This window comes from Cervus canadensis, chromosome 14 (genome assembly GCF_019320065.1).
Source record: "Cervus canadensis isolate Bull #8, Minnesota chromosome 14, ASM1932006v1, whole genome shotgun sequence".
Classification (NCBI taxonomy): Eukaryota; Metazoa; Chordata; class Mammalia; order Artiodactyla; family Cervidae; genus Cervus; species Cervus canadensis.
The window spans coordinates 48573521-48598971 of record NC_057399.1 but is presented as its reverse complement, the minus strand read 5'-3'; the positions used below and the strand labels follow the sequence as shown (position 1 = coordinate 48598971).

The 25451-nt window shown below is 39.7% G+C and overlaps 1 protein-coding gene and 1 long non-coding RNA gene across 2 annotated transcripts; one reads left to right on the top strand and one right to left on the bottom strand.

Moving 5' to 3' along the window:
* Positions 1-701: 701 nt before the first annotated feature.
* LOC122453351 lies at positions 702-19809 on the top strand. Its single transcript, XR_006273010.1, has 4 exons — positions 702-836; positions 9513-9592; positions 10141-10175; positions 19658-19809. It is a non-coding gene; the product is annotated as an uncharacterized LOC122453351 (long non-coding RNA).
* A 2058-nt stretch (positions 19810-21867) lies between these two features.
* Positions 21868-23320, bottom strand: LOC122453350 (interferon alpha-1-like). Its single transcript, XM_043487340.1, has one exon. The coding sequence runs from the start codon at positions 22435-22437 to the stop codon at positions 21868-21870; it is 570 nt and encodes a 189-aa protein (XP_043343275.1). The 5' UTR covers positions 22438-23320.
* Between the last annotated feature and the right edge of the window lie 2131 nt (positions 23321-25451).

Genomic DNA, 25451 nt, shown 5'->3' with positions numbered 1-25451 from the left:
TAGTTTGGGGTTTTAAAAGATGATGCATATATTACTAATTTCTTTTTTAATAAATATCACACCAAAATATTTGAGGTGAAAGTTTATTTTTTTCATATTAAATACTGATGAATAGATTGTTTTGAATTGTTCCCAGTAGTTGGATCAAAAATCCACATTACTGATTGCCTTATCGATTGTGGTAACCAATTTAGAAAAAAACTGTACAAAAATCTTCCATGTACCATCCTATTGAAATAAATCAAGTATGTTTACAGAAATCTAGAATAAGTAAATAATGCAGAATGAAGAGGAAAAGGTAAGCTTTAAAATGGGGATGTCAGCCTAACACGAGTCCTATGTGGTTATTTACTATCAAATCTGACAGTATCAGACATCCAATATCATTATTTTTTAAAGAAGTGGAACTTTTTCCATTCTGATTTTAATAACTTAGCTTTGTCCTCTGGCGTCTCTTTGCTAATAAGCATATTTGAATGGATAACCACTGGTAAAAATTGTGTTAATTGTGTTCACTAAGGCTGAGTATAACATTGTGTTATGTTAGCTAACCAAATGCACTAAGACATGAATACCTGCAGTTAATTAATTTGTTTACATTGACTCTGTGAGCAAGTGCCTTCTGTGACTAATGTTATTCTGCCCTCTACTGCTTCAAATTGAAATCTCCTATACATTCCAGGTGGAGAAGAAAATGGCAACCCACTCCGATATTCTTACCTGGAGAATCCCATGGACAGAGGAGCCTGGCGGGCTACAGTCCAGGGGGTCGCAAGAGTTGGACATGACTTAGCAACTAAACCACCAACAATACATCCCAGGAAAACAGCTTCAAGGTAAAATTTTTATGAAATTTTCCTCTTAAAAAGAAAACAAACAATAAAACATAGAAAACTTGATGTGTCTACATCATCAAGTAATCAGCAGAAATAATTTGACTCATATAAGATTTCAGATTTACATTGTTTAGCACATTATGTCATTTAAAAGGTTTCATAGCTGTAACATTTCAACTCAATTTTAAGCTTTCACAACCAATAGTTTCAACAGTAGAGTTCAATGATAGCTTCCCCATGCCATTTTCTGAGCAGAGTAACTTATCTTCATACCTTAATAAACATTTCTCAAAGCCAGAAAAAATGATGGAACATACAGCATATTCAGACATTAAAAATAGCTGAAAAAGTCTTAATATTCTAAGTGCTCTTTATACACCGTTTCCTTGTAGACACTAGGCTTTTTGCTACTGTAACCCAGTAACTTTCAACACACAAACAAAAACAAAGGCACACACAGGAACCCCCCAACACACACACACACATGTGTAACCATTCACCCATATTTGAATGATACTGACTGGCTGCTAGACCAACTAAACCGAATTCTCCCAATACTCACACCTGTTTTCGCTCAGGTTATTTGTTGACCATCTGAATCATCAGGTGGAACTGACTGCATTTCCCCCTCTCCAGTCATTATCTCTGCAGGATGTCTTCCTGTTCTAACATTTCTACTTGGGATGGATGTGGCTATAAACACATATGCTTTTTAATGGTGCTTTCTAAACTTCAGCTTGCCTGCACATATTTCCAGCTTTCTTTTATAGATATAAATATATCTATATATATCAATATACAGTGGAGGAGCACTCCCTGGATCTGTGACTCAAGCACTGCTGTTTTATTATTGCAGTCTCCTTTCTTAGTTCTTGTCTATAAAAGCATGTCCAGCTCTTTATTGGTCCATATCCTCAAATTTGTTATCTAAAAGTGTGGACTTAATCATTCTTTGACTTACATCATGTGTCCAGAGATTCTCCCTCATCTCAAGTACTTAATATGTCGATGGGTCAAGAACAAAGATACCTCGCTGAGATTCAGCCCAAAATCAACCAGGGAAATACAGGTATTCCTTGTTTTGAGCATAGATCTCACACAGAAAAACATCAACTTGATTGCAGTTTCTGTGTGCATTAAAAACTGAACACAGAAGCATATTACATTTGAGAAACTGCATGTATGTTTACAAAATAAAATTTTATACATGGTAATGAAAACACTTTGTTCTGTAAGATACAAATACCATATACAAAATAAATACATGGTAACTGATTTAAACCTGTCAGGCTTAAATCACTGAGAATAATTCATATTTCTCTGCTTTTAAGGTCGCCATTGCTGATTATAGACTTCAGTTTTTCAGCTGGTAAAGCAACTTCTAAAATGCATGAAAACCTGAACTTTGTCAGAATCATTTTGCCACTGTTTTGTGAAAGCTTAGTTCTTTTTCTTTTTTTCCCCCTTAATTTTACAAATTTGTTAATGAAGAGAAAGTATCTGTTGATTTCCACTGTGTTAATTTCTTAAACGTGGAGGCCTGTATCCTTCCTCCTTTAGGGAAAGGTTCATTCCTTGAAAGTAGATCTTCACAACCAGTTTTGAATCCTCACTTCTAGCAAGTTCTCTTCTAAATTGCTCTCTTGTCTCAAACACATCTCCAGCTGTTCCAGCTACTAATGATGTCCAATGTGGAATTTTTCCAAGTGGATCTCATCCCAAACATCCTGGACCCTCTGTATTGAAGATGCTGCAGAGACATCTCAGGGAAGACAGCAGGATGTGGGCTTTCCTGAAACTGCCCAGCATCCACTGGATCCCAGACATCAGCCAGGCCTGTTTTCCAGAAATTACAGATGCAAAGCACTTGTTTTTTTTTTGTTGGAGAAACATTAAGATGTGCCTCTTGTCCCTACTATGACGTGCGACACCTCACTACTCAGGCAAAATTTGGGGCTGTTTTTGTGTAGACTTGTGGGCTGTGTTAGTGTTGCACCTGCCTGTATTTACTGCATTTCTGTGTGTTGCAGGATTTCAGGAGCATCTTGATCTCTGCAGAACGGGGCGTGGAAGATGGGGAGGGTTGATTTGTGGCCACGTTCCTAATCTCACTCCTGCAGCCAACTGCCTCTCCCTGACAGTGCCCCGTGATCCCCCACAAAAGCTCATGGTCACCCTAGCTGCGACCCTGTCTTCCTTCATCCTTTCTGCGTTTGACCACATGTGTCTTGAGCTGCTGAAGTCCTGAGCCCGGGCAGGACCTGTGCACAGCGGGCTGGCAGCTCAGCACGGGCAGCAGCTCAGTCACCCCTAGTTCTGCTTTAACAACCCAGCTTCTGGCTTCTCCAATAATTTGGAACCTACAAGTTAATAACATATGACTATTAAACAGGATAGGACTACAGAGATTTTTAGGGCCAGGTGACAGAACTAAACTAACTGGGAGAAGTTTTTCACATTAAATAGAATTTAAAATTAAACTTAGAAAAGTATACATATATATGCATACCAACCAGCCAAATGGGTGGGTCATTTGTGAGGTATGTAGACTCTTTAAGTCTCAGACTATGAATTTCTGCCATCATTTCTTAAATTTGAATTTATGTGACCACTAAACTGTCTTGCTGTCTCTTCATTTTTTCTTGGCTAATGTTATAACTTTCCCATATATTATTTAAGAAAAGTTCTTAGCCGTAGGTTTTGGGAGAAAGATTCTTTGATTCCATTTCTTTCTTTCATTTTTATTGAATGTCTCTCCTTTGTTATAACTAGCCATTTCAGTTCAGTTCAGTCACTCAGTCAGGTCCTGACCCTTTGTGACCCCATGGACTGCAGCACACCAGGCCTCCCTGTCCATCACCAGCTACCGGAGCTTACTTAAACTCATGTCCATTGAGTCAGATGCCATCCAACCATCTCATCCTCTGTTGTTCCCTTCTCCCACCTTCAGTCTTTCCCAGACTCAGGGTCTTTTCCAGTGAGTCACTTCTTCGTATCAGGTGGCCAAAGTATTGGAGTTTCAACTTTAGCATCATTCTTTCCAATGAATATTCAGGACTGATTTCCTTTAGGATGGACTGGCTGGATCTCCTTGCAGTCCAAGGGACTCTCAAGAGTCTTCTCTCACACCATAGTTGTAAAGCATCAATTCTGTGGCCCTCAGCTTTCTTCCGGCACTCAGCTTTCAGCACTCAATTAGCCATTTGGGGATCCACAGACATTTGTGATTCTCATTAAGCCAATGTTCTTAACCTTAGAACAATTCTAAAACTAATCAGAAAATAATGCAAGCAACAATATTTAAAAACAGAAAGGAATATTTGACTTTGACTTCCTCAGTCAGAAGCATTAAATGAGTTTTAAAGTAGCTGTAGTAAAACTGTGTAGCAATGAGTAAAGTTCAGTAACCATATTAATAAAGCAAAAAAAAAATCTCAAAAATTGCCATATTATCAGAATTAACTAGATGCTGATCATTAGCTAAAGATTTATGCAAAAGATGTACCTCTTGTTAATGAGGAAAGAAATGGTATTTCAATAAAATATTCCAGGAAACTTGCCTGACACGTGAACAAAAAGCAATTTAGATTCTCATATCATAGATCAAAAAAGGGAAAAAAATGCTAATGAAATACTGAATTTAATGTAAAAACAGATGAACAAGAAAGGACATCAAATACATACCAATTCAAAAGAGGAATGAATGTGACTAGGGAGATGCTTGATTCTATGTCGTAAACAGCGCTTGGCAAAATATACAAGAGACTGCTTAGCTCTGTGTACACAGGAGAAATGAAAAACGCATATCCATCAAAAAATGTGGCTATAACATAGAGAAAATGTATATGTCAATGATTAGAGATTATAAAATGATAAATAATGTAATTTACCAATATAAAACTAAAGGAAGTAGATAAAATGAAGTTTGATTGTAAAACTTGATTGAACAAAGAATTTAAATTAGCAGGCAAATGGATTACTGTTGAAATTCACTACAAAGTGACTAATTAGAACAATGCTAAATTAATTTTTAGCTAAAAAAGCAATGCGTCAAATCAAGTATCTAAATAAGCAATTGTTTAAATCAAATAAGTCATATATTTAAAATATTTTATGGCAATTCATCCATCCTTTGAAAATTATTCTTAGAAAACATGGGAGAAATGTGCACAGGCGTATTAACCCATAATCTCCTCAATGTGCCGTCTTGTTTCACTGCTCCACTTCACAAACAAAATTTAATTTTCTATACAGTGTCCCTAATTCTCATTCTTGTGTTTACTTTTCAACCTACTCCCGTCTGGTTTCTGCCCCGTTAATTCTACTAAACCAGATCCTGCTAAGGTCACCAGTGGTGTATGTTTCAGGTTCGCTGGGACAGTTCAGCCCTCACCCACCCTGCAGGCACCACTGCGTCTTTGAAACACATTCCTTCCCTTCAGTAGTCTCTCCCCTGATCATCCTTATGTCCTTCTCACTGCACTGTCCCCTGCCTCAGTGCCTGTTGCAGACTCTCCTCTGCCTGGCCCTTAGTACTGAGGGTATGAAGGACTAGGTTTAGGTCCTCTTCTCATTGTCCATTCTATTTATAAGTGACCACATCCATCCCCATGCCCTCATTACCAGACACACAGTAAACAATTTAAAACTAATACCTCCTCCTCGGCATTTTTTAAAAATTTCCAACAGTCCATGACTCTGAATATTATGTCTCCAGGCAACTTAGAAAGAATATATAATATTATTTTTCCTTTCCAGCATCATTTGTACCTAAAACTTTCAGTGTGAGAACATTCTTTTCCTATACCTCTCTTTGCCGTCTTTAATATAATTGAAATGAAATAAACAATAATATAGTTTTAATATCCTCTTCTTTGTAGGACTGAGAGTTTCAATGCAATAGGAACTGCATTTACTTTACTCACTGTATTTCTTGGTGGCAATTACACAGTCGGTCAATAAGGTACTCAATTTATATGTACAATCTAAAAGGAGTGAATGAATAAATAAGTGTTACCACCCATTCTTTAATAAAATTTTGAAAATGAGGGTTTGGATTTTAATTATTGAATAAAGAAACTCATTTTCTTTGATAAGAATTGAGTAAATAGAACAAAGTGCAAATTTAATAACATGAAATGGTAAACATGTTTTAGAAATTTTAATAGCATGTATAGACGAAATGTAATTTTATTAATAATTTCTAAATATTATAAATATGGTAGATGCAAGAAGGAAAAGTAAATAATAACATCAGGGCGGGCATTTCTTAAGGACTGATTCCCCTGCAGATGAATACTTTTGTATCTACTTCCTTATTACTACTGACGAAATATTGGCTGAAGTAATTCATAAATTTGGTGGCTAAAGCAGAAATCAGTCTAATAAACACAGGTGAGTGTGCAGGCTGATGTGGCATCTTAGTCAGGGAGAGTCATGTCAAGGTGAGTTCAGGTCTCCATCCATTTTTCTTAACCTTTCTTGTAAGTCGGTTGATTAAGAGAAGGCTCTCATGATTTCCACTCTTACGATTTCTTAGGTGCAGTTGCTGTATTCCTTCTCTTTAAGATTGACATGGGGATTTCCTGGAAGTACCTCTTCATGGCTAGTGTGGCGCCATGTAGTATTTGTGTGAAGGACCTGGGTTCTCAGTGATGTCCTCCTTTCCTCCTGATCCGTGCCCCCAGGTCTCAAGGGTCAGCAGCCCTCAGATGCTGAGAGCTAAAGTGTGGAGAGCTAAGTAGGTGGAGGCATTATCCAATTGCAATTGTTACACCTTTGGTAGACAGTTTTTATTTTGCCACTACAGCTTTCATCGCTCAACTCTTACTTAAAGTGTTGAACATTTGCTTTGCCCAGAATTTCCTAGTGGGCCATAGGGAATTCCGTGACGGTGTTATGCATTAGTAAAAGCTTATGTCACAGAAATCAGTGACCCTCAGTTGTTCATTCAGCCTACATCCTTCTGTTGGGCTGACTGTCGCTCCATCTCTGTCTCCCGCTCAGAATGCAGAGCAGTGAGGCCCAGGCTGTGTCAGGGAGAAATAGCCTTGTCTCTTACTGTTGATGCTTTGTTTTAAATTTAAAGAACAGCAAAAAAACATTTAAGAACTTATTTTTTGCATATTGATTTACTGGCCAGTTTGTCTCTCCTACTGTGTTCCTTTACATGTCATCCTAGGTTTAATACAAAAGGAAGGGAAAGAATGGCCAGAGGGGCGTCCCCATATTTTCTGTGATTTTCAAGACAACAGATTTTTATTTGTTTCTCATGTCAACTTTCCTGAAAGGCAAAACTTGATAGTTGGTTGTGGACAAAAATAAAGCAAATATAATTTTGAAGGTCATGAAAGAGAATAGAGACAAATGTCTTTTTTGCTGACAGTGTGGCAAATTGTAAGTTAAATCTAAAGAAAGGTGAACCAAAAAATGGAAGGAACCATAATATTTGAAAGTTGTCAAACAGTGTCAAAGATAGCCATGTGCACATGCTAAGTCACTTCAGTCATGTCTGACTCTGTGACCCTGTGGACAGGCTCCCCTGTCCTTGGGATTCTCCAGGCAAGAATACTGGAGTGGGTTGCCGTTTGCTCCTCCAGGGAATCTTTCTGACCCAGGGATTAAACCCTGGTCTCTTATGTCTCCTGGATTGGCAGGGAGGTTCTTTACCACTGGTGTCACCTGGGAAGCCTCCACAAAGACGGGCAGGTGAGACCAAAAGTTTTACATGTAGTCTTGCCACCAAAAGGGGCCCTAAAGTATTGCAGGAAGAAAGAAAAGGAACAAAACTTATTTAGTATATGAATTAGAGAGCCCTCTCATTTGTCAGTTGGAGAGAAGCATTCTAAAGACAAGTCTGTAACCTGAGGCAGAGATTTGAGAAATCTAGGCTAAATTGAAGCCTTTTCCCACTACCTCAGCAGTACACACACACACACACACACACACACACACACACACACACGTCATGGTTCATTCCTGAGTTACAATTGGATTACCTTAATAGTTCTCAATTCTACTCAAATGGATAAATCCACGCTAATGTTTGGCAACAGTTGTATTCTCTGAAATCTCTTTATTTGTGCCTGTGTTCTCTCTTACTAGTGAGTCGAAGTGGAAGGGATGCAAATGCAGTTATTATTCAAAGTGACATTGAGAATTTTCTCCTAATTATAAATTCAAGCAACAGGATCTCATACTGGGAATGGAATTTAAAAACTGACAACATACTCTTAAGAAAGATTTAATGCACCTTCCATCAGGATCTTTTTCCTCTGATTTCTCTTGCATTTCCAGACCAGAATGCAAGGCTCTAAGCCTCCAAGAGTCTTAAAGTATGTGAAACGGATGAGAAATCTGGTACCTTTGCCAGATGAGCAGCCTAGAAGCAAGAATCACATCCTAATCTTTCAGGCTGCTCGTGTGGCAAAGGTTCCTTAGCCCAAAGACATGTCCTGCCTGAAGCTGGGAGTATTTTCCTTCTCTAATATGAAAACCAAGAAAGCAGGCTTATTCAACTTACTGGCATCAGTTCTTTCCAGGAAAGACCCTCTTTTAGCTCTGAAGAAAATGTTAATGGAAGAAGACAGACTTCTGCCTAGAGGAGCAAGATGCCTGTTCCACAGACTTGGTCAATGTCCTAGTCCATCTTGGTCAATAGATGGCACTCTTCCTTTATAATTATTTTAATGGCCTCCAGAGGAAAATGGATCCTGCTTTCTAGTTCTTTTTTGCCACAGGTGTTGTTACAGTATTATAACAAGGACATTCTCTCATTCCCAAAAGTATTCATCACAAGAAAAACAGTAACCTCTTACATAAGCATTTCTGAAAAACCTAGAACTTCATTCAAACTTTTATTGATGGCTTTGCACTCTTAAGGGGAAATTATTAACCAGAACCACAAAGAAACAGGACACAGCTGTGTGAATGACTAGGGCATGTGAAGACGAAGTGAATGAGAACTTACTGGGAATTTCTACATTAGAGGGAAAAGTACAGGCATACTTTGCTTTATCTCACTTCACAAATAATTCCAATTTTAACAAATTGAAAGTTTGTGACAACCCCGTGTCAAGCAAGTCTATTGATGCCATTTTCCAACAACCCTTGCACACTCCCTGTCTCTGTATCACACTACAGTAATTCTCAGGATAGTTCAAACCTTCACAAGCAAAAAAATCTGAAGGACCAGATGATCATTGGTGATTTTTAGCAATAAAGTATTTTTTAAATTAAGGTTTGCATATATGGTCAGGCCACTCAATTTGTCTGTTCTCTTACTCTCTGTACATCCCCTGCCCCACCCCACCCCCCAGCACACCTATGCATATGACTAGCCTTCTCTGTACTTGTCTGAGGTCCCAGCTGGTGATCTTTCCTATCAAAGGAGTGGTTAGGGGCATGCCCCTCTACTGCTTTCCCTGTGAAGTAGAGCAGGGAAATGAACTCCCCTATAACTGGCAAAATCCCCCCAACCCCCACTTCCCCATCCCCTAGTCCCCAGTCCCCCCATCCCTCCCAGGATGAAGCCTGCCACCATGTACTTCCTGCCACCAGCGCACCACATATGGTATAGTGTCACTCCAGGACCTTGCTTCAGGCGTGTAAGTGCCCCCAACCATGAAGCTAGTGATGTCTCTGTTGCTAACACCAGTTTCTTTCTTTGTCTTGAAGCTGGGCAGACATTGGCCTTGTAGCCTGCAGGGTCCAGCCTAACAATTGGGGGCAGCAGCCAGGAGGCCACAGAAACTCTTGTGAGTGTCAAGATATCGGGGATACAGGATGGGGGATGGAAAGTTGTGGGGGCATCCACTCACATGTGAGACCCAAAAGTTGAAGGTATTATATAGAAGTTTTACAACAAAGGCTACCTGAACAAAGGTAGCCTGAACATCAAGAGATTATTGTTAATTAAAGAACACCAGATATCCCAAATAAAGGAATTTAGCACTTTTCTATGTATGGGAAAATGGAAGAGTCTGGGCTCACTGAAATCATTCCTTTCATGTATCCCAGCTATCTTGTGGTCACTACCCTGTGTTTTTCACATCCTGAGTTCCTCAGGGCTCACCATAGGGAGTGGCTGCAGCCTGATGGCAACCAGAAAACAGGTATTCTTCTCCTTTCTGAGTGCCCTTAAGGCTCAGGAATTCACATCTGGAAGGCTGGAATTGCTGATGACTGTGATATCCTTGTTTTACTGATATGGCAGGAAATACTCCAGTTCTTAATAGCAATTTGGGAAACTACCCCTATGCTAGAATTAAAACATTTTTCTTTTCTCTCTGCCTTTTCTCTCCAGAAATTGAGGACTCGAGTTCCAAGCAGCCTAATCAGGTGAGTGGGAAACCCTGTCTGCTGGCATGTGCAAGAATCTTAGTATTTGGGGGACCAAGAAATCCACTGAGGCAGAGCTGCCTCACCATACCTGCCTGGTGGTTCAGACAGTAAAGAATCTGCCTGCGTTGCAGGAGATGAAGGTTTGATCCCTGGGTAGGGAATATCCCCTGGAGAAGGAAATGGCAACCCACTCCACTGTTCTTGCCTGGAAAAGCCCATGGATGGAGGAGCCTGGAAGGCCACTATCCATGGGGTTGCAAAGAGTTGGACATAACTGAGTGACTTCACTTTCACTTTACCATATTTAAGCTCTAACTCTGGGGAAAACAACCTATGAAGTGTTTTTAAATGTTCATTTGTATGATAATTCTTAGAACATGTTCACCTTATTGTACATTTGTGAAACCTGAAGTGCAGAGAAGTTAGGTGAATTTCTAGGATCACATGTAATTGCTGGCAGAATCACAATTCTATACAGTACCCTATATTGCTTGTTATAAGCAATTTTAAGTTTCATTTTAGAATTCCATCAAGTTTTAAAATAAGCTTTGATCCCCAAATTAAATAAATGTCTTGTTTCCTTGTCTTCTTTTTATTGGTACTTACTATTTTGCTGTTTTCACCTATTCTTTACCTTAGGTATTGTAAAAGAGACTTCCTTGATCCAGTTTTACTCCTCTATCTTATGAAGGAATTGTTGCCGGGGTCCAGCCCCAGCAGGATCCAGGGGTACCCTCAGGATGAATGGTGTCAGCGAGTGAGAGAGAGAGAGAGACACCAGACCAGGGTGTGCAGCAGAGTCTGGCATCGCTTTATTTTTTACTGTAGCTTTTATACCCTAAGTAGTACATTTCTAAGGGGAGGTGAAAGATAAGCATACAGAGTTTAGTTGAACATTACGTCAGTTTTGTCCTTCATGAAACCAGGGTGTTTTCTGCATACTTCTTTGTTCATGAGAGTCTTCGTTCATAGTGGATCTTTGTACATTATCTTCTGGCCTTGGGGCCTATTAAAATTTTATGACCTAGGAGAAGGCAAAACTATTTTCCATAGTCTATTCTTTATTGTTTGATTTTCCCTTGAGTTTAGCAGAAAACAGAAAAGTTGCAGTCTCATGGTACAGCAGGTTGCAACATAGTAGAAATACAATCTTGTTAACGCAAATGTCAGCCTTTTTGCAAAAGTTCTCAGCTAAATTTATCTAAAAAGTTTAGCACACAAAGACTCTGTGGCTCTGGTGAAGCAGCCTCTGTTTTAGCACTCTTGATTAAAATTAACAATTGTCTTATTGTTTCCACACTAGGGCTAAACTCTTATTTTTCTAAATCGTTAGCTATATTAACAATAGTTTTTACTGCACAACCTCAGCACAATAACAGCAATCAATTGTTGATCTAATAACCACTTTTAGAATAATATTTTTTGTGTTCTCTAATAGGGCTTTCTCACCCCCTGAAGGGCTCTGTGCCCACTAGGGCCTTTTGTGATCAGGTTCCTTATGCTGTTTATGATTAAGGTGTTGTGAGCAGTCATGTGCATTAGTACGTATTTGCCAAACAAGCCATAGTGCCAGCAAAAGGGTTTTTACTTGAAACATTTCCTTTATCCCTGGCCCCTTCATAGGGAACCAGCGTCCAGGAGATTTATTAATTAGGGTTCTATGTAGGTCTTTATTTAGTGAAAGAGGAGCAGGAGAGCTCTCGGCAGGCAACTCAAAGATCTGCAACAGGATGAACAAGGACAACAGCAAGAGGGGGAGGATACAGGGCTGGGTAGAGGCCGGGGTCAACCTGGAGGGTCTCTTGTAGCCTGAACAGCCTTGTGTTTCAGGTCTTCTCCTCATGACCTTGTCATGGGTGGGATCTCCCATAATGGCTCCTGACAAATCGTCCTAGACTATTATAATCATTGCCGTTTGGTTATCTCTGCATACCCAGGAGCTTGTGATTTTCGTAAAATTGATGCTCCACATTAAGGATGAAATATAAACTTAATCAGGAAGAATGGAAATAATGTTAAGAATAGAAGAATTCTTGGCATACCTATCTTTTCTAGAAAATGAAATGAGATTATAGTAGTAATACTAAAAACAGTGTGATAAAGGGAAAATTAGGTGAACAAAAAATTAAATTTCAATTCTGAAATTGAAATATCTGTATTAATTAGATTTGAGATAAAATATATATCTTACAATAACATGATGGAAAGAAAGTTTCAGTAGATGGTTCAAGAATAGTTAGTAATCTCGAAATTGAGTGTGTGTGTTAGACCCTCAGTCGTGTCTGACTTTTGCGAGCCCATGGACTGTAGCTTGCCAGGCTCCTCTGTCCATGAAATTCTCCAGGCGAGAATACTGGAGTGGGTAGCCATACCCTTCTCCAGGAGATCTTCCCAACCCAGGGATTGAACCCAGGTCTACTGCCTTGCAGGCAGATTCTTGACCATCTGAGCTGTCCTTAGCTCAGTCGTGTCCAACTCTTTGTGACCCCATGGACTGCAGCACGCCAGGCTTCCTTGTCCAACACCAACTCCCTGAGCTTGCTCAAACTCATGTCCGTCAAGTCAGTGATGTGATCCATTTCATCCTCGGTCATTCCCTTCTCCTGCTTTCAATCTTTCCCAGCATCGGGGTCTTTTTCCAAAGGAGTCAGTTCTTTGCCTCTGGTGGCCAAAGTATTAGAGTTTCAGCATCAGTCCTTCCAGTGAATATTCAGGACTGATTTCCTTTAGGATTGACTTGTTTGATCTCCTTGCAGTCCAGGAGACTTTCAATAGTCTTCTACAGCACCATAGTTCAAAAGCATCAATTCTTCAGCACTCAGGTTTCTTTATGGTCCACCTCTCACGTCCATACATGACTACTAGAAAAACTATAGCTTTGACTAGATGGACCTTTGTTGGTAAAGTAATATCTATGCTTTTTAATATGCTGTCTAGGTTTGTCATAACTTTTCTTCCAAGAAGCAAGTGTCTTTTAATTTCATGGTTGCAATCACCATCTGCAGAGATTTTGGAACCCAAGAAAATAAAGTCTGTCACTGTTTGCATTGTTTCCCCATCTATTTACCAGGAAGTGATGGGACCAGATGCCATGATCTTAGTTTTCTGAATGTTGAATTTTAAGCCAGCTTTTTCACTCTCCTCTTTAACTTTCATCAAGAGGTTCTTCAGTTTCTCTTCACTTTCTGCCATAAGGGTGGTGTCATCTGTATATCTGAGGTTATTTATATTTATCCCTGTGACCTTGATTTCAGCTTGTGCTTCATCCAGCCTGGCATTTTGCATGATGTACTTACTCTGCATATGAGAGTACATATCATATATGATAGTAAAATCATGATGGAATGGAGAATTGGCATTGAGATTAGGTTTTAAAAGGAGAGAGGGGATCAAGGGTAACATTGTAACCATGAGAAATAGCTAACAAAAAAAAAAGTTGGCTTTTTAAAAAATATATATGTTTTTAACTTCAAATGATGAAGGACATGGCTATAGAGACTTACCTGGCAAGTTGACTGAATGAAGCCTGATCTCAGAATTTCCTCACCCAGAAACCAATAAAATAAGGAAAATTATGTAAAATATACAAAATACATAAGCATTCATCAAAGAAAGGAGAGAAATAATATTTGAAAAGTATTAGGTCTTGAATTAGGGAAGAACAGTGTAATAGTTCATTTTATGTCAACTTGGCTAGGCCACAGTACCAAGATACTTAGTCAAACATTATTCTAGATATTTCTGGAAAGTAGGTTTTACATGAGATTATGGTAATTTGACATTTAAATCAGTAGACTTTAAGTAATGCATATTATCCTCCATACTATGGGTGGGCCTCATCCAATCAGTTGAAGGCCTTAATAGAAAAAGAGTGACCCTCCCAGGAACAAGCAGAAATTCCTCCAGATACTGCCTTTGGACTCAAGCAGCAGCTCTTCCCTGGGTTTCCAGCCTGCGGCCTTCCCTGCAGATTTTGAACTTGCCAGGTCCATAGTCACCTAAGCAAATTCCTTAAATTACTCTCTCTCTCTGGTCCCTGCTGGTTCTGTTTCTAGAAAATCCTGACCAATACAGGCTGGGAAGTCAAATGTTTTCAAATCTTCTCCATCTACTAAATGTTCCCATCCTCCCTTCCTCCAGAGGGGCGAGCAAGACAGCAAAGGACAGAAGCTTGTTGAAATTTTACTCAGTGGCTGAGTAATCCAGATGGTGAGTGAGTGACCTCAGGAAAAGATTGGAGACAACCCCTCAGTTGCCCCCCCAAACACCACACCCACCCAGTTACAGTCCCTGCTACCTTAGCAATTCACACACACTTCCCAGTGAAACACCTCATTGAAAATACTGATTACAGAAATTCCTCTCAGTTTATACCATAGTTGATACATTTGAATTAAGAAAATGTCACTAAGTTCCCAGGTAAAAATGATACTGTTAATTCACACTCCTTAGCTTATATCACACTTCGCTCTTGCTAGCTGGGCAGAATTTTTACTACTGGGTAGAACAGATGTCAAGATTATTATTAAGATTATTATTAATTAAGTCAGAAAATTATGATTGTGTTTTCCTATATGTTTTCCCCTAGTTTGTCATTGGGATGGGTAAATGATGAAGCACTGATTGAATTTATAGTTTAACTATAATACCTATATTACTTCCCTGGTGGCTCAGATGGTAAAGCGTCTGCCTACAATGTGGGAAAACTGGGTTTGATCCCTGGGTCGGGAAGATCCCCTGGAGAAGGAAATGGCACCCCACTCCAGTACTCTTGCCTGTAAAATCTCATGGACAGAGGAGCCTGGTAGGCTACAGTCTATGGGGTCGCAAAAAGTTGGACATGACTGAGCGACTTCACTTTCACTTTCATAATACCTATAAAAATCACTCTAAAATGCTCAGAGGATACAGAATTGTTGCAAGTGTGTATGCTGACTCATAGAGAGGTATTAATATGATATATTCATATTTAATGCAGCAGGCTCAGCCATAAATATATCTTATCATGGGTGTTGTTTTTTTCTTTAAAAGATTGTTATTCAAAGTAGCATTGAGAGCATTTTTCTATTTAATGATAGCTGAAGTATGATATTTGGAATAAATCTGTGAAACTAAAATTTTACTGTTGAGAATTGTTTAATGCACTATAAATCTGAGGTGTTCTTGTTCTTATTGAACTCCATATCCAGGTTGGCAGCTCTGCTTGTTGTGCAGTACAGGGAAGGGGTGATTCAAAGGGAGCCTCTGGTCTGCAGAGTAGTTTATAGACCATGGACACATTTTTGTCCCTTTGACAGCTCCATCCCAAAGAGTCCGTGCCCTGTCTGAAGCCAGAGACTCTGGAGACTCTTTCTGGTAGTAACAGACAAAGAATAAAGAAACAGTTTGTGACAGCATCAAAATCTACTGGTACCAAGAAAGCCATTTTGTACCGTGAAGGGACGTCCCCAGAAAGCAGTAGGATTTCTGCATAGCTCAGAAGCTTGTTCTCTGGTCTTGGTCGCTGCTCTTGTTGCACTTGCCAGAGGGCTGTCTCCCCTGAAAGGACTTTCCTCTTACACCCAAAAGCTGCGTCCTACTTTGTGTGCCTTTAGCTACAGCTACAGTGTAGGAGGGGCCTTCCCAGGCAGCACTAGAATGTGCCTGCCAGTGCAAGAGATGTAAAGAGACAAGGGTTCAATCCCTGCATCAGGAAGATTCCCCGGAAGAGGGCACGGCAACCCACTCCAGTATTCCTGCCTAGAGAATCCCTTGGACAGAGGAACCTGGCAGGCTACAGTCCATGGGGTCGCAAAGAGTCAGACATGACTGAGCGACTTTCACTCATTCATCATTCACTATTATATCATACTCAATAAAAATTAAGGAAAGCCTCTCTTGCAGATGTTTCTACAAAACCTAGACATTTTATTTAGCATTTGCTTTCTACTCGTGTTGTTCTGCTTTTCAGGGAAACCTTTAAGTGGAAACCAAACAGCAGAAAGCAATTGTGGGAATGGTGAAGAGGTAAAAAGTGAGAGAAGGGTGGTATGGGGATTTCTACCTTGGAGGGGAAGACAGTATTGTGAAATGGGAATGTATCCTGAAATGCTGAGAAGAGAATGCACCAGAAGCCAGACCGTTAAATAGATAACATGTTCTTTTGCCCTTTATCTAAATATTTGTTCCCCTCTCTCCGATGTCGATATAAGCCACCATTTCACCTCTGAACATAAATGACACACTTCTTTGAAATGAGGGGGGGAAAATGACATTTTTTTCAGCCTTCTGTAGAATTCATTACAGAATTCTTTTTTAGGCTGACTCCTGTGGAGGTCAGTTACTGAAAAGTAGGTCACGGTTCCTGAGAATTTTATAGAGACAAATAATATTTACTTATATAGCTGTCTGAAGGAAAACAGGAAAATACCTACCATATTTTAATCTCTTACTCTAATAAATGATGCTAAATGCCTTTAAGTGCCTAAGTTTATTTAATATTCACAAAAACTCTATAAATATTTTGAACCCATTTTAATTATGGAAAAGCTGAGGCTTAGATTAAGTGGGTTTCTGAACATCACACATGTGTCCATACAGAATGGAATTTCAATGAAAAATTCCTTATTGTGAGTTACAGGTGATTCTGTGAGCTTTGTATTCTGAATTTCTGTTCCAATTGTTAAATCTGTTCTTACTCCTGAATTAAATACAACACTCTCTTACTCTATAGATTTTGATGGTTCATGTTGCTTTTGAGCTGATTTTGACCATTGTCAGGAAGCATTTAACAGGAGGCTTCCTGTGTGCTGTTTTGGATCTGTCATGAATCCTCTGTTCCTTATTAATTCCTGAATATTCAGGAATTTAGAGGAGTGGCACGCTGCTCCTGGGGCTTCTCCATATGGTGATAAGTAACTATTTATGACCCTCTTCCTTTTTATGAACCATACGGTGAAAGTGATTATTTACAACCCTCTCTCTTTGATATGGATTGCATTATGTTTCCTTGATAATTTTAAGTCTGGACTTTTGATCTTTATCTTTGCTGAAAAGGCTACCTTGTAAGACAGTATATATTCTCACACTATGTTGAATAAAGCACCCTTGTTCCATCAGAGCTTGGGTCCCCGTGTCTGTCTTTCTCTTTCTCTCTTTCTCTCTATCTCTCTGTTTCTGGCCGATTCCCTGGAGCGCAAAGGCCTGCTGCGTAACCCTGGGAATATTATCCTCTTTCCTTCTTTTACTTTCTTATCGTCGACTCCGGACCATTAAAGGTTCCGGTCCATTAAAGGACCTCAACAGACCATTTTCTTTTCCTTTATCTTAAGTTTTGAGAAAGAGGTTGCCTGATCCAGTTTCCCACTTTCCTTTTTGAAGAAAGTCTCAGTCTTTATATTGAGTATAATTTTTGTTATTTCAGAATCCATCACATCCTTTTAAATTACAAACTCACACATCCAACTAGCAAATGATATTTGCATATAAATGTCTACCAGTTAACTAGAGAGATATCTACTGCTTTTGCTTTTATTTCCTGACATTCTCCACTCTTGCTCTTAGTGAGAGAATTCATTTGTTTTTCCTTATTATTATTATTGCATTCATTGTTATTTTTGTTTAGTTGCTGAGTCATGTGCAACTTTTTTCAACCCCGTGGACTATAGCCCACCAGGCTCCTCTGTCCATGGGATTTTCCAGGCAAGAATACTGAGAAGGGTTGTCGTTTCCTACTCCAGGGCATCTTCCTGACCCAAGGATCAAGCCTACATCTCCTGCATTACCAGGCAGATTCTTTACCACTGAGCCACCTGGGAAGCCCATTATTGCATTAAGTATGGTTGCTATTTTTAAATTTCTTTTCCTTAAAAAATAAAAAAATAAGTTTTGTATAATAAAAATTTAATAAACAGAAGAACAATAAGCTAATTATGGACACATTTTATTACAGTGTAAAAGTACACAAATATATAAATAAAAATGCTTTAATTCCTTTAAATAGTCAAATATTTTTAAAAGATAAATATTTAACTAGATAAATAAAAAGATTGTCTTTGGCATGTTTGAGAGACTAGCACGCCAGACTTCCCTGTCCTTTGCTATGTCCTGTAGCTTACTCAAACTCATGTCCATTGGGTCAGTGATGCCATCCAATCATCTCATCCTCTGTTGTCCCCTTCACCTCCTGGATGTGTATACACACACACACACACACACACACACACACACACACACACAAATATACATATATGTAACTGATTTACTTTGCCGTACAGCAGAAACACAACATTGTAAATCAACTATACGCCAACAAAAATTACTTTTTAAAAACATTTGTTTTAAAAAAACAATATTTAAAAATGAGTAAAGTAGGCTCCCCAGACTATTAGAGATAGTTCTTTCCAAGAAAACACCTTTTTAACTCTGAAGAAAAATCTCCTGCTAGAGGACAAGACTTTTGCCTAGAACAGAAACCAGGTTTTCACATCGGTCTATGTCATTATCCATCTTGGCCAACAGGTGGCATTCCTCCCTTATAAATATTCTAAGTGAAATAGATCCTGCTTTCTATTTCCTTTTCGCTACAGCTACATTACATCATTGTAACAGAGTCATTCACTCATTTCCAAAAATATTCATCAAGAGAAAAAGAAAAGAAAAAAGCCTGTCATGTGAGAGTTCCTGAGAAACCTAGAACTTTCACACAACTTTTTATTTGAATTGGAGGTTTTCTGCTCAAGTAAAATAGACAGCGGGCTTCCCTGATAGCTCAGTTGGTGAAGAATCCCCCTGCAATGCAGGAGTTGTTGTTAATCACTCAGTCGTGTCTGACTCTTGCGACCCCATGGACTGTAGCCTGCCAGGCTCCTCTGTCCATGGGATTCTCCAGACAAGAATACTGGAGTGGGTTGCCATTTCCTTCTCCAGCAATGCAGGAGACCCCAGTTCACTTCCTGGGTCAGGAAGATCTGCTGGAGAAGAAATAGGCTACCCACTCCAGTAGTCTTGGGCATCCCTTGTGGCTCAGCTGGTAAAGAATCTGCGTGCAATGTGGGAGACCTGGGTTCGATTCCGAGGTTGGGAAGATCCCCTGGAGAAGGAACAGGCTACCCACTCCAGTATTCTGGCCTGGAGAATTCTATGGACTGTATAGTTCATAGGATCTCCAAAGAGTTGGACATGACTGAGCGACTTTCACTTTCAAAACAGACAGCAAGAAACCACAAGGTAATAGGAAACAGCTGTGTGAATGGAAATTACAGGTTACTGCAGAGTGAGTGAGGAGAGCCACACAGGGCATTTCTTCACCGCGAGGAAGGAAGCAATTATGAAACGGAGGAAAGAATGGGATCCAGGAAAGCAGAGAGGAAAAGGGGAAGTAAGGCAGGTATCAGAATTGTTTATTGCAAATAGATATATATTTTTAATATGTTCTATACAGTTATACATGCCATCAAACATTATATGCTATATATATTTTTTTTTCAACTTTCCTTTAGGAGGCTGGTCTCTGTACCAGTGCTTGAAGCCCAAGATGGAATCAAGATTGCCAGGAGAAATACTAAAACCTCACATAGACAGATGACACTACCTTTATGGCAGAAAGTGAAGAGGACCTAAAGAGCCTCTTGATGAAAGTGAAAGAAGAGAGTGAAAAGCTGGCTTAAAACTCAACATTCAAAAAACTAAGATCATGGCATTCGGTCCCATCACTTCATGACAAATAGATGGGGAAACAGTGGAAAGAGTGAGAGACTTTATTTTCTTGGGCTTCAAGATTACTGAAGATGGTGACTGCAGCCATGAAATTAAAAGACGCTTGCTCCTTGGAAGAAAAGCTATGACCAACCTAGATAGCATATTAAAAAGCAGAGACATTACTTTACTTACAAAGGTTTGTCTAGACAAAGCTATGGTTTTTCTAGTAGTCACGTATTGGATGTGAGAGTTGGACCATAAAGAAAGCCGAGTGCCGAAGACTTGATGCTTTTGAACTGTGGTGCTGTAGAAGACTCTTGAGAGTCTCTTGGACTAGAAGAAATCAAACCAGTCAATCCTAGAGGAAATCAGTCCTGAATATTCATTGGAAGGATTGATGCTGAAGCTGAAGCTCCAGTACGTTGGTCACCTGATGTGAAGAACTAACTCCTTGGGAAAGACCCTGATGCTGAGAAAGATTGAAGGCAGGAGGAGAATTGCATGACAGAGGATGAGATGGTTGGATGGCATCACCAACTCGATGGACATGAGTTTGAGCAAGCGTTGGTGATGCACAGGGAAGCCTGGCATGCTGTAGTCCACGGGGTCACAGAGTCAGATACGATTAAGCGACTGAACTGAACTGATAGAGAAAACTAAAATTGAGACAAAAGAGAACAACTATTAAGCCAACAGAGATAAAACAGAAAATAGAATCATATTTAAGGTCAATTAATTCAAGAGAGGGGGCTTCCCTGGTGGCTCAGACAGTAAAGGATCTGCCTGTGATGAGGGAGAATCAGGTTCGATCCCTGGGTTGGGAAGATGCCCTAGTGAAGGGAACAGCTATTCCAGTATCCTTGCCTGGAGAATTCCATGGACAGGGGAGCCTGGTAAGCTACAGTCCATGGGGTCACAAAGAGTTAGACACGACTGAGGAGCTAACACACACAGACACACACACACAGACACACACACAGACACACACACACACACACAACACACACACAATCCCAGAGAAGGCAGGAAATTAAGAAAAGAACAAAGTCACAATAACAATTAAACATAAATAAGGAGAGAGTGATTCTGTGGAAGTATTTCCTCACAGCCAGGAGACTTGCCAAAAGTCAAGGAAATAGGAAATCTATAAAGAAAATAAGAAAAAGCAAGAATTTGTTTAAAGAAAAAGTTAAATAAATTATAGAACTCTAGCCAGACTGATCTAGCTAAAAAGAGGAAAAAATTTACCACACTACTATTATTCAACCCTCAATCTACACCAGTCTGGTTTCTGCCCTACTTTTCTGCCAAACCAGATCTTGCTAAAGTCACCAAAGGCATCTGTGCTTCCAGAGCCACTGGATAGTTTAACCCTGTGTGAAAATGGTAGTTGCTCAGTTGTGTCTGACTCTTTACGACCCCATGGACTATAACCCGCCAGGCTTCTCTATCCATGGGGATTCTCCAGGCAAGAATACGGGAGTAGGTTGCCATGCCCTCCTCCAGGGGATCTTCCCAACCCAGGAATCAAACCAGCATCTCATGCATTATAGGCATATTGTTTACCAGCTGAGCTACCAGGGAACCCCCTATACATATATGCCTCAATGTAATTTTTAAAAAAATAATAAAAAATAGAAGTTTTCTATACCCAGAAAGTTTAATGAACAAAGAAAATAATAAATTGACTAAACACAAAGAATGTATTTTTTCTCTGAAACCTCTGTGTAAAGATTCACATATTATTATATGAACAAAAGTTATTTAAATCTTTATAAATAGGTAAATAAATAAATAAATGATAGATAAATAGATCAGCTTGGGCATCTGTGAGGGCCTAGTGCCTGTAGAATAGAACATGATATAGCTTAAAATTCTTGAAAACATTTGACAACCTGATTCATTTCAGGGCTCAATGACAGCAGAAATGAGAGTCCTCCATGCGGCCGCGCAGGAGGCATGTGGTCTTGTTGGTCTGTGAGGATCATTTCCATGTTGAACCAGGTGTGTGTCAGTCCTTCCTCCGGAACCTCTCCTGCAAGTTTGGTGAGGAAGAGAAGGCTCTCATGACTTCTGCTCTGACAACCTCCCAGGCACAAGGGCTGTGTCCCTTCTCTTGCAGATAGAGAGTGACTCTGTGGAAGTATTTCCTCAGAGCCAGGCTGGAGTCCCCCTTGAGCAGGGGAGCCCCTTGCAGCCCCTGCTCCTGCCTCAGACAGGCTTGCAGGTCAGTGAGCTGCTGATCCAGTGCAGTGCGGAGCTTGTCCAGGAGGCTCTGGTCCCACGCAGCGGCCGAGCCCTCAGTGCTGAAGAGCTGGAAGGTGTGCTGGGTCACCTCGTGGAGCACAGAGATGGCTTGAGCCTTCTGCAGCTGGCTGCCACCCAGCGCCTCCTGGGGGAATGCGAAGTCATTCCTGTCCTGCAGGCAGGAGGAAGGGGAGACCCTCCTCAGTTGTCGCAGGAGCGTCAGGACCCTCCTGTTGGCCAGGCTGTGGGTGGGAGGCAGGTGGCAGCCCAGAGAGCAGATGGAGTTGCAGCTGAGCAGCAGCAGGGCCAGGAGTAAGGACCAGGCTGGGGCCATCGGGGACCTTGTGGATGCTGCTGGCCTGGGGAGGTGGGTGACTCTGTGAACCTGCTCTCTAGGTTCCCTGAAGACCTTCCTTCAGGCCTGCGTCTTAAATAGGAGCCCATGGTTTCCATTTTCTGAAAGTTCTCTCTTACTTTCCACTTCTCTTTTTGCTTTTCATTTTGTACTCTCCAAATGGGTTAGGGCAGAATTTCTCAACCACTTTTTTTTCATCATTGCCCTTCTTTCTTCTGCCCACAGAGCCTTTTTAGATATTTTTTTTCCTAATTCCTACCCACCCCATGAAATTTTGATAACACTGATATATTGTGTATATGTTTATGTAACCTATGGGATATCTCTACTCTGTAGATAGAAAAAGAAAGTGCAAATCTTACTCTTTGAATTCAGTGCAGAGTTAAATTTCAGCTGTAATTTAAATCTGAGAGCTATTGAATTTTAATTTAACTTTAAAACTAAAGTTTTCAGAGTGACTTTTAATGTAACATATTTACTTATATAAGTAGGAATTATCAAATTTCATATTCAAGTAAACTTTAGATAACTATTTTATAATACCAAGATATAAGCATATATAAAAGTCATTCAAAGCTGCTCAAAATCATTGAAAAACTTATTTCTTTCATATTTATTTTAGGGACTTATCATTTAATTTTGCTTCATATAAAAAAACAGTGGTTACTTCACTGCCTGCTAGATAGTCATTTGGATATTGTTAACATTTTTTTCTGTTTACCACTCACCACAATTATGGCTATGTTGAACAACTCTAGTAGAATTACATAATAAAATGTAATTTTTTATTTTATTTACAAATAAAAATTTCTATTTGTATTTAATTTCCAGAGTCCAAATCACACTGAAACTCAAACACAAGCAACATCCACAAGACAGCCAATGATTGCTCATAAGTATGGGAAGGCCACCTCTCACAATATGACTTTGAGATCACACAACTGATGGAGAGAAGGTTCTCCAGTGAACCATCAAGTCACCTTAGGTTGTAGCACTGTTTGTGTACATCATTTGTTTTTCTTCCTTGAACTCAATCTCAATGCTTCCCTTGTGCATAATATATAAGAAAGCCCAAATACAGAAATAAATACTAAGGAGTAAAATGTTGTTATATCTAGTTGAGATTTGAAGTACCACAAATCATTGTAATGACAGGATTTGTTCATATTTCAAAAAGCAAATGTCTGCAAACGTGGAAGCATATCATCCCCAGTGAGAAAGCATGATTTAGGAATCATGATCCATTTGAATCTTTCTCTGTATTGCTGCATTAAATTTCAGATTTCCCAGGGGACACTCAAGGTTCCAATTCAAGTCTGTTCTTTTCAAACAAAAGGAAACCATGTTTGTGATTTATCCAGAACTGGATAAATATTGATTTTTTTTATGGGAAGAACTAGCTTTCGGTTCTGCTTCTGAATTTTTTTTTTTTTTACAGTGAATTTTCTGTTGCCTCAGTGTCTATGTTCCAAACTTCAGGCAATAGGTTGTGACCATCTTTGACTCCATCTTATTGTCTGTGGTCTCTTTGGCACCAGTCCGAGTAATCAAGCAAAAGAACAGCCTGGTGTCATCTACAGAGCCATGTATCTGAACACAAACTCTCCGTGATTCATAGTGAACAGCAACCAGACAATTTACCACGTTACTGTTTGGTGTATCTTTACTGATATGGCAATTACTACTTGTATCCTGATAGTCTTTGGAGATTCCTCACAAAGAATGAGGAATGGCCATTTTCATCCTGTATCTTCATTCCCCTCCATGGGATGGTGGGCTCCATCCCAGTCTGATTTCCAAAATTTGGCATATGAGAATTAAACTCTTACTTCAGGTTCAAAAGCAGAGTTTATATTCTGAGTCCTTTGCCTGCTCCTTTGGAAGAAACTGAGAAATGAGAAACTGCTCGTTCTCCTTTATTTACTCAGCATGACTGTCCTCTCTTCTAGATGTCGAGTATGTAGCCGTCAGTGACCTTTCTGGCCTCAAAGTTTCAGTCCCCACAAAATTCTTATCTTGAAGCCCTAATCCCCAGAGTGATGGTATCAGGTGACGAACCCTTAGGGATGTGATTAGGGCATGAGTATGGAAGCCTCACGAATGGAATTACTGCCCTTATAAAAGATGTGGATATAAAACCCTCACTCTCCAGTCCTGTGATTATACAAGAAAGAACTCTACAGTGTGAGACCTGAAGCAGGCTCTCAGCAGAATTGAGCCAAGCTGACACCCAGATCTTAGAATTCCAGACTCTAGAACTGTGAACAATACATTTCTACTCTTTACAAACTACCCAGTCTATGCTATTTTGTCGAAGAAGCCCGAATAGTGAGACCTGGCCTGATCTATTGTATCCTCAGAATACCTCTCAGGAGTCTGTAAAATAGCTAGAGGGAGAGGCACATCCAAATCAACCCCATTTCCTAGACATCTAGTCTGAGCCCTATCATTGCTTGAGCTTAATCCATATTTATGCAACATTAATTCACAATGATGGCAATGATGGGAGAAAGGGTAACACCAACATCTATTAGATAGATAGGATGTGAGAAGACAAAAATCTAAAAATACTCTAAGATTCTTCACAGTTCTACAAGGGAAGTTATAGTGGGATATTGTGAGAGGCATTTTTCTAAAGATCATTTATAGGAATATTTTATTCAAGTTTGTGTTTTCAATATTTGGAAGGTATGGTGAGTTGAAGACCCACTGTTAATTTTTAGTTCAGTGATTCTCAAGTACTTGCAAGGAGCTGCCTGATCATTCTTTCCTTGTCTCCCTCAGGTAATAAGGAAACACTTTGTCTACATGTGTAAATGTTTTCCTCATTAGCCTATGCCTTTGGGAGTCAACCTGAATGCTTCTTTCAAATAATCTATGATGCTGTGAACTCTAAGTGACATCTCTGTCATCTTCCCCAAGCTGAAACTGTGGAATAAGAGTTTAAGTCAGCATGTGTGCAAGCAAGAACACTGTATTTCCCCTTGCACACC

Excerpts from the sequence above, each read along its gene's own strand:
- LOC122453350 (XM_043487340.1), bottom strand. The coding sequence starts at position 22,437 with ATGGCCCCAGCCTGGTCCTTACTCCTGGCCCTGCTGCTGCTCAGCTGC.